This window comes from Hibiscus syriacus, unplaced genomic scaffold (assembly GCF_006381635.1).
Source record: "Hibiscus syriacus cultivar Baekdansim isolate YM2019G1 unplaced genomic scaffold, ASM638163v2 tig00110733_pilon, whole genome shotgun sequence".
NCBI classification, from domain to species: domain Eukaryota; kingdom Viridiplantae; phylum Streptophyta; class Magnoliopsida; order Malvales; family Malvaceae; genus Hibiscus; species Hibiscus syriacus.
In genome coordinates this window covers 1777283-1787504 of record NW_024062845.1, presented here as the reverse complement: position 1 = coordinate 1787504, position 10222 = coordinate 1777283, and the positions used below count along the sequence as shown (strand labels likewise).

The 10222-nt window shown below is 35.5% G+C and overlaps 1 protein-coding gene across 1 annotated transcript; it reads left to right on the top strand.

Annotated features, from left to right (window-relative positions):
* The first annotated feature begins 7113 nt into the window (after positions 1-7113).
* On the top strand, positions 7114-9819 carry LOC120139311 (CDK5RAP1-like protein). Its single transcript, XM_039154580.1, has 3 exons — positions 7114-7416; positions 7869-8938; positions 9200-9819. Exons 1-3 carry the CDS (start codon positions 7139-7141, stop codon positions 9709-9711), a joined length of 1860 nt encoding a protein of 619 aa, XP_039010511.1. The 5' UTR covers positions 7114-7138; the 3' UTR covers positions 9712-9819.
* Positions 9820-10222: the final 403 nt, after the last annotated feature.

The following is a 10222-nucleotide window of genomic DNA, read 5'->3' as shown; positions in this document are numbered from 1 at the left end:
AGTAGGATCTCTGCTCAACCTAAAAATATGTAGATATTTGAACCAATAAGGAAATATATGTCTATCTGTATCTGCGCGTTCTTCAACATTATCTGGTAGTTCTGTATTACTGAGATTTCCAAAGCTCACTCTGTTACTCATCTTTTCAGGTTAAAAGAATCGTACCAGTATATCTATCGACATCAGTAAGGGAGTTCTTCTGGTGTTGCTTGTAGAGTATGGTACATGTAATTAGGGGGCATGTAATTGTATTTAGTTTTATATACGAGTCTGAAAATCTGTTTTATTTTTAAATAGTGACAAATGATTTTATAAGTTTACATGTTTTAATAAAAGTTTTAAATTTTCTGCTATTTTTTTTACAGTGGGTCGCTCCAGTGACCCTAAGTGACTTCCTGGATTGGATCGGGTTACTCTTATCGGTCTGAGGGGGTTACATTTAGTGGTATCAGAGCTAGATTTGAGTCAAAATTTTTATGATAGACCGGCCGGTCGAATGTCAAAATATGTCTGATCAGTACATGCCCCTAGACTACAATTGTACCTCTCTGAGCCGGAACTCCAGGGCTAGTTCCTATCTGTAATGAGTAAACCGAAGTATCTATTCGTTAAGTCTATACTTGTACAAAAATGAATACCAGTAACATCTGTCTAAACGCTGTAAAGTACCTATCGAGCCATGCGAGAGTTATTCATCTGAGAAATTCTGACTCGACTCCGGAAATGAAATTGAGATATGCTACTGCTCTATGAGCCTATTCTCACGACCAAGACTGAATTGATTACTCAAGGAAATTTTCGTTCGAATTCTTTTATTAAAATGAGATAGAGTTCTGATAAGAAGGTATACTCAACTGGTTAAGGATTAGTAGAGGATCCGTATTTCTATAAGAGCTACATGAAAGATATAAAAAAAATTGATGGAAGTTTCATTTCTGCAATAATGTGACATGAATGAATTTCGAGGACGAAATTCTTTTAAGGAGGGGAGAATTGTAACACCCCAATTTAAGAGCTAAATTTAAGAAATTATAAAGTGGTGAATTTAATTGGTATTTTTAGAAGAAATTGGGGATTAAATTGTAAGATCACAAAGTTGGTAGACCATCTTAAGAAGTGCAAAAAATTCAGTGGTTAAACTATTAATTTAGCCAATTTTCTATAGGAGAGAATTATAAACTCTCCCCCGTCAAAACCTCTCAAACCTTTCATCGTGAATCGTCGTCGTTCGTCGTTAATTTCAGTCGGAAGTATCTTCGGTAATAACTCAAATTCAGTTGGTTTTTCATCATTCACGACGATCCGATGATCATTTTTTGATACCTCCCGCACCATCGTGTTCCTTACATCGTTCCGAGTCCACCGGTGTTATCTGTTTCTCCATCATCGTCGGTGCGTGGAGAGGTGAGACCGTCAAAGTTTCTGACGTTTCAGAATCGAGCTCTCCGCCGTTCAAAATTGTGAACCGAGATTTGTAAGTGCCTCAAAATGCCTTAAAATAATTTTTAGGAATTTTTCGGGAATTTTCCGACACTGTATCACTGTTCACGCGCCACACGCGCCTCCTCCGAGAGTGGGCATCGTCTGGTTGTAATTAATTTATGTTTGGGTGCTATTTGTGTAAAATCCGGGTGTTAGTTTCGTAAATATATGTAGAATGTGGCTAATTTTGTAATTAATTTCTGTTAGGGTGATATTTGTAAAATGGTCGATTGTTGACCATTGACTTGCGTTGACCGTTGACAGGCGTTGACCACTGTTGACCAGAACTTTGACGGGTGTTGACCGGGCATTAAACAACCTTTGACTTTGACCGAGTATACCTATCCTGACATTTTTTGACGTTACAAGTTCGATTCCGCGGTCTGTTTTTCAAAATTTAGACCCGAAGCCTCGAAATTGCCAGTCAAACCCGTTGACTTTGACTTTGATTGAAAATTCCAAATTTTCGAAAAGTCATATTTTATGTTTTCGACGTCCTGAATCTGAAGTCCGTTTCACCAAATTCGAACCCGATAAGCTGTTTTTGACTGATTAATCACCTGATTTGATCCGTTTATCGCAATTAAGTTCCATTTTTGATGTAATTTCTGTTCATATAGATCCAAGGAAATATTGGAAGTTGAATTAAAGATCAAAGGCATTCGAATGGAATTTATATGGTCGATCAGTATGGCACAAAAATCGAGGTCATACTTTACTACATCTTTATGCTTTATGGAACATGTTGATATTGGTAAATGCATGAATAAGATAATATTTGTCACTTTTGTGGAGTTGAATAATTTATACACTCGATATGAATGTGATAGAAATTCTGTAACTGAATACGAATCGAATGACTAATATAAGAGATTGAGGAATTGTTAGAATTAAATTACAAGTTTGTGATTAGTGATAAAGAAATCAACCCTAGATTTGTAACTTTTATTTTATATCATCAAAGGTAAAATGTTAAAGGCACTTGGATGGGAAATTATGAGAATACTTTGGTAGGATAAAATTATGAAAATACCCTTATATTGTAAGATGACAAGAATTGTCCCTGGAAGTTGGTTACTGAAAAGACATATTGATTCGATAAAATTTTATATGTGCATAAGAAATGCTAGTTTTGCTTAGAAAATACAATAACCGGTTTTTAAACCAAGAGGGCTTGTGCAATATACTAGAAGTCGATTAAAGAATCATTTCAAGATCAAAGAATGTTCGGGAAAGCAATTAATCATAGGATCTCTAAATTATATTATTTGGTTAAGAGTTAATACCGAAATTATCTGGTTAATAAATTACAAAAATACCCTTGAGAGGTAAAATAATCTGAGTTGACACTGAATGAGAAAGTACTTTGAGGATTTGTAGTTAACTCGATGAAGTATGGATTTAATTGTTAAGATCCTGTCTGTGTACAGAAAAATTCATGATATTTGTTTGTTAAATCTGAGAAGACACTTGACCCGAAAATATCCGAGTTATGAGTAAATACCTGAAGAACAATTTATCGGAGGGTGCTCTTTTATCAAAATTGTTCGAAGGGACTGAAATAGATGATAAATTGGAATTAAATAATAAACCGGATGGAAAGAAAATATTGAAAAAACGTAGATATGTAAAATGACCAAAATACCCCTTTAATGGAAATGACTCGAGAATATCACCAAGCTCAGGAATGATTGGATATCCTCGAGCTCTGAAAAGAATAGAATGAAGCTGAGCACCAGAATGACCAAATACCCTTATGACCTAGACTAAGTAGATGTTGGATTAATTAAGGAATTCAAATAAACATGGGTGTGGTACTTATCTTAAAAGTTATGGATCAAATATTAAACCGAGCAACCAATGCTAGTGTTATATCAGTACCTGAACGACATAGATGTCACTTGAATGCGTGTTTGTATTTTCAAGTTTGGCTCGATGATAGTTTTGGAAGTATCAGCTCAGCTCAACTTTAGAACGCATTCAGTAGTAAGGATTTGATATTTGTTAGACAAATCGACCACGAAGACCGAATTGAATTGAACGGAAGTACAATATATATCCGAAATTTAGAAATTTTTGAATTACCCTGAAAAACTCGAAATAACGGGAATGGACATGACTGCTAAATGAATTAGGTAACCTCAATGAATGAGGATTTAGTAAGTAATTTGGATAAGTCTTGAAACTCTAATGAGTTTACATAGTGTACAATTACGATGGTTTATGATTAAAATAATCAAGTACGTCAGCATTACATGATATTGTGGAAACGTGGAAATGAAATAAAGACAATGGAAGATCTATTCAGTGATGATTCTGAAAAATGATCTATGGACAAGAATTTGTGGTGTTAAAAAAAGTAAATACCCTGGAAGAACAATGAATTGATCAATCGACAAGCATTAGTTTTGAGAGCTATTTATCTAAGAGTTGTTTGATAATCCGATCAATCGATATAGACTGTAAATGTCTTGAACCTTCATTTCTTCCTTACCAGCTCAAGTTATATTCTGAATAATTGATGATTTCGTCAGTTATTGAACTCTTCCAATAGTAATTCTGAATTCTGATATTCTATCGGTATACTGAAGATCTATGTTCTCTACCTGTTAATATATCTAGTGCCTCTGAATAATACCTGTAAACTCTGGTGTGTTCCTTAATTACATGAATATTTTATCTGATTTCTTATTTGAATTTTGTTATGATACCTGACCTGGATTCAGATATGATATTGACATGGATTCTGATCTAATACATGACCAGGATTCTGATCTGATACTTGACTTGAATTATGTTTTGATTTTTTATATATCTGTTTACGGACGGAACATGTTTTATTGGGGGGTATCGTTGGAGGAAGAATACTTGGAGGCTCATCAGCTTTGTGCTCAGGGCTTACTTGCAGGCTCCTCGCTTTGTGCTCAGGGCCTTACTATTCGTGACGGGGTTGTATGTTTATGGGGAACCTACACATTTTGTTCGTGACGGATGTGGGTATATATATGTTTTTTTTAAAAATATCTAAAAAGTTACATGGTTTTTGGGAACACACTAGATAACCTATTATGATCTCCTGAACTCAGTCATCTGAAATATTTCTCTAAATTGAAAGCTCATTGTCCGTTATCACCTGTAATATTAGTAGGATCTCTACTCAACCTAAAAATATATAGATATCATAACCAATAAGGAAATATATGTCTATTTGTATCTGCACGTTCTTCAGCATCATCTGGTAGTTTTGTATTACTGAGATTTCCAAAGCTCACTCTGTTACTCATCTTTTCAGGTTAAAAGAATCGTACCAGTATATCTATCGATATCAGTAAGGGAGTTCTTCCGGTGTTGCAGAGTATGGTACATGTAATTAGGGGGCATGTAATTGTATTTGGTTTTATATACGAGTCTGAAAATCTGTTTTTTTTAAATAGTGACAAATGATTTTATAAGTTTACATGTTTTAATAAAAGTTTTAAATTTTTCGCTATTTTTTACAGTGGGTCGCTCCGGTGACCCTAAGTGACTTCCCGGATCGGATCGAGTTACTCTTATCGGTATGAGGGGGTTACATTTAGTGGTATCAGAGCTAGTTTGAGTCAAACTTTTCATGATAGACCGCCCGGTCGAATATCAAAATATGTCTGATCAGTACATGCCCTAGACTACAATCGTACCTCTCTGAGCCGGAACTCCAGGGCTGAGTTCCTATCTGTAATGAGTAAACTGAAGTATCTATTCGTTAAGGTTATACTTGTACAAAAATGAATACCAGTAACATCTGTCTAAACGTTGTAAAGTACGTCAGCATTTCATGATATTGTGGAAACGTGGAAATGAAATGAAGACATTGGAAGATCTATTCAGTGATGATTCCGAAAATGATCTATGGATAATGATTTGTGGTATTAAAAAAGTAAATACCCTGGACGATCAATGAATTGATCAATCGACAAACATTAGTTTTGGAAGCTATTCATCTAAGAGTTGTTTGATAATCCGATCAATCGACGTAGACTGTAAATGTCCTGAACCTTCATTTCTTCCTTACCAGCTCAAGTTATATTCTGAATAATTGATGATTTCGTCAGTTATTGAACTCTTCTAATAGTAATTTGAATTTCGATATTCTATTGGTATACTGAAGATTTGTGTTCATCTACTTGTTAATATATCCAGTGCCTCTGAATAATACTTGTAAACTCTGGTGTGTTCCCTAATTACATGAATATTTTATCTGATTTCTGATTTGAATTTTGTTATGATACCTGACATGGATTCTGATATGATATTGACATGGATTCTGATCTGATACATGACCTGGATTCTGCTCTGATACTTGAGTTGAATTATGTTTTGATTTTTGATATATCCGTTTACGGACGAAACATGTTTTATTGGGGGTATCGTTGGAGGAAGAATACTTGGAGGCTCCTCGGCTTTGCGCTCAGGGCCTTACTGTTCGTGACGAGGTTATATGGTTCTGGGAACATATATATATATGTGTGTTTTAAAAATATCTGAAAAGTTACATGGTTTTTGGGAACACACTATAGAACATATTCCGATCTTCTGAACTCAGTCATCTGAAATATTTCTCTGAACTGAAAGCTCTTTGTCCGTTATCACCTGCAAAATCAGTAGGATCTCTGCTCAACCTAAAAATATGTAGATATTGAACCAATAAGGAAATATATGTCTATCTGTATCTGCACGTTCTTCAACATCATCTGGTAATTCTGTATTACTGAGCTTTCCAAAGCTCACTATGTTACTCATCTTTTCAGGTTAAAAGATTCGTACCAATATATCTATCGACATCAGTAAGAGAGTTCTTCCGGTGTTGCTTGCAGAGTATGGTACATGTAATTAGGGGACATGTAATTGTATTTAGTTTTATATACGAGTCTGAAAATCTGTTTTATTTTTAAATAGTGATAAATGAATTTATAAGTTTACATGTTTTAATAAAAGTTTTAAATTTTCCGCTATTTTTTTTACAGTGGTTCGCTCCGGTGACCCTAATGTGATTTCCCGGATCAGATCGGGTTACTCTTATCGGTATGAGGGGGTTACAATTTTAATGTAACATGAATACATAGTTATCATTCTGTCATTTAAACGATGAACTTTTAACTGAATTGACTCAAAATTGACTTGCAATTATTAAAATACAATCTCGAACATTCTATTAAAATTGATGTCCTACTGTAGCAGTTAAAACATACGTAATAAGTTTACATAATTCAGTGAGGTAGTCTTTGTGCTGACCCATATTAATTAAAAAAATTTAGTGAGGTAATCAAAACTATCATAATAAAGAAGATGATAATGTACAAAGAATAAGAAAGGGATAAAAACCCGAAATTCATAATATGTAATAATAATACATTACGGAGACAACCAGTCAACCACCGTAATAAGCTCAATTAATCGGGACTAATTTATAATATTACAAAAGTAGGAGCCCCGAATTATGCCAGATACATGGATCAAATTCTAAAGCTTGGAATAAGAAAGGGATAGAAACCACGAAATTTAACATCTCGTTTATCTTTTGCTTAGACGCAGCGTTTTGATCCTTTCCCCATTTCCCTATCCCTATCCCTATCCCTATCCGGTGTAGTCGCGTCGAGGTAAAAACACAGATCACGAAATGGTTCCAATGGCCTCCATTCTGACTCAGCCTGGCATCTGCTGCATTAGAATCCATCGGAGAAGCTGCTTTAACACTGTTAGACTTTTCTCTTCAAAGCCGTTAGTTTCCCGTTCAAATCCTCATCGCCCTTTCTCGCACCGGCCGCTCAGAAAACGCTTAGCTCTCGACGTTTCCAGAAGCTTCTCTCAATCTCACCGCCTCCTCAACACCGATGGCCCCACTCTCCATCACTTCATCGCTCAAGCTTCCCTCACGGCCTCTCAATCACAGCCCGAGTAAGTTTCTTTTTCCATTTACTTTTGTTCTTATGCGTGGAATTATTAAGTAAATTTTCAAGGAAGAAACATGGTTTAATTATGAATTTCATGCCTCTATTTACAACAAAAAAAGGCTGAAAAGTTAGTCCGTTTGCCTTTGATTTGTTAAATTTGATTCTCATATTTTACGGAGACTGAGAATTGGCTTCAATTATTGGTAAACACATAACTCGAACTATTTCACTAATTTATTGAATAGAAATCGTTGAACTGTGTTTTTCTTTAATATATATGTTTAATAATATTACTCAAGTGCACTATTTTTTTATATAATAGTATGAGGATCAAATTTTGATAAATTAAAGTAGGAGGAGTAACATTTTAGTTTTCGAGATGAAATTCATAAGTAGATCAAGAGAAAACAAGTACTTATCTTACAATATCTGATGATTTATTTTTTTGGTTTTTAGTATTTTGTCTAGTGGTGCACCGATTTCAGAAGTTGCTTCAAAAGGTAGAATTTATCATGAAACTTACGGATGTCAGATGAATGTAAACGATATGGAAATTGTGCTATCAATTATGAAGAATGCTGGTTATACTGAAACTGTGGAAGTTCCCGAGGGTGCGGAGATTATATTTATTAATACTTGTGCTATAAGGGACAATGCTGAACAAAAAGTGTGGCAAAGGCTTAATTACTTTTGGTTTTTGAAGAGGCGTTGGAAGAGTAATGTAGCTAAAGGAAGATCATTGTCGTTGCACCCTCCGAAAGTGGTTGTGTTAGGATGCATGGCTGAAAGGTTAAAGGATAAGATTCTGGATGCTGATAAGATGGTTGATGTGGTTTGTGGGCCGGATGCTTATAGAGATTTGCCGAGGTTGTTGGAAGAGGTTGATTATGGTCAGAAAGGGATTAACACTCTTCTTTCTCTCGAAGAGACGTATGCAGATATTAGCCCTGTTAGGATTTCGAAGAATTCTGTTACGGCTTTTGTGTCTGTGATGAGGGGATGTAATAATATGTGCTCGTTTTGTATTGTTCCATTTACTAGAGGTAGAGAGAGATCTCGTCCCGTGGAGTCTATAGTGAAGGAGGTGGGGGAGCTTTGGGAACAAGGTGTGAAAGAGGTCACACTACTTGGACAGAATGTGAATAGTTATAATGATGCATCTGGTAGTGAAAAGGAAGTTGAACCAGGAAGTAATTGGGAGTTGAGTGATGGCTTTAAAAGCATGTGTAAGGTAAAAAATATGGGCTTGCGTTTTGCTGACCTTTTAGATCGACTTTCTACTGAGTTTCCAGAGATGAGATTCAGATATACATCCCCGCACCCTAAAGATTTTCCAGATGAATTACTGTATCTGATGCACAACCGCCATAATATTTGCAAGTGCATACATTTGCCAGCACAAACAGGGAGTACCACAGTGCTTGAAAGAATGCGTCGAGGATACAGTAGGGAGGCTTATTTAGAGCTTGTTCAGAAGATACGCAAAATCATCCCAGACGTCGGAATAACCAGTGATTTTATATGTGGTAAGTTATTATCATCTTATTCTGATTTATTATTTCGATTATATTCTTATATTTGAAACTTGGACATTTTACCTTTAGTATGGACTCGAAGGGTTGACATCAATTATCATTTACTGTAAAAAGAATCCGTGCTGTTGGTATTCGACGATCTGCAGATGCACTGCTGCTAGAGTTGCTATCAGTGGCAGATCTTAATCATGTATGAATGTTAACCTCAAGTTTCTGGTGTTCCCCTCTTATTATCTGGATCCTTGGGTGCAGGTTTTTGCGGTGAAACAGAGGAGGAACATACCGACACTCTAAGCCTGGTAAAGGCTGTTGGTTATGACATGGCATACATGTTTGCTTACAGCATGAGGGAGAAAACACATGCCCACAGAAACTACACCGATGATGTTCCTGAAGAAATCAAGCAAAGGAGGCTTACTGAACTTATCGAAGCTTTCCGCGAGAGTACGGGTCAGTGCTATGACTCTCAGGTTGGAGCAATCCAAGTTGTGCTGGTTGAAGGATCAAACAAGAGAGCTCCAGATATGGAGCTTATTGGAAAAAGCGATAAAGGTCATAAAGTTGCATTTGTTAATCTTCCTTTGGTAGATCGAGATAATCAAAGGGATAAGAAAAGGAATCCTGTTATCGGTGATTATGTAGAAGTTCATATAACAAAGTCTTCAAGAGCATCACTTTTTGGAGAGGCACTTGCTATAACTAGATTAAGCACGTTTTACAACGATGTGGGTGAACCAGCAATTGCCTGTGGTAGCACTAGTTGAAAAACTGCTCCTTTCGCAGCTTTCCACGCGTCAGGATTTTGTTGCATTGTGATCTTTCATATTCTATCTTTCACGATCTTAAAAGAAAATCTATCATTTATTTTATTTTATCTTGAGAAAAGGATAGCTATGATTGGAATTGAACTTAACAATTGCCTCGCCAAGAAAAGGAGAAGTTAAAAGAAAATTCCTTTCACGAAGATTAATAGCTTGAGATGCAGGTATTTGTGCTTGTCCTATCGTAATGGCTATGGTGAAAAATAGTGGAATAACTATTTTATTTTTATTTTAACTACAAAGTACATAAATTAGTAATATTAAATATCTAAGAAATAATTTAATAAAATCATGTCATAATGAAATAAAACGAATACCAAATTTATTTAATTAAAATATTTGGGACTTTGATGTCCCGAATACCAAGTCGATCCTATAATATCTGAAACTGAGAGTTAGGAAGAGTGAGCTAAAAGAACTCATTGTGGTCTAACAAACCAAGATGATATAATAA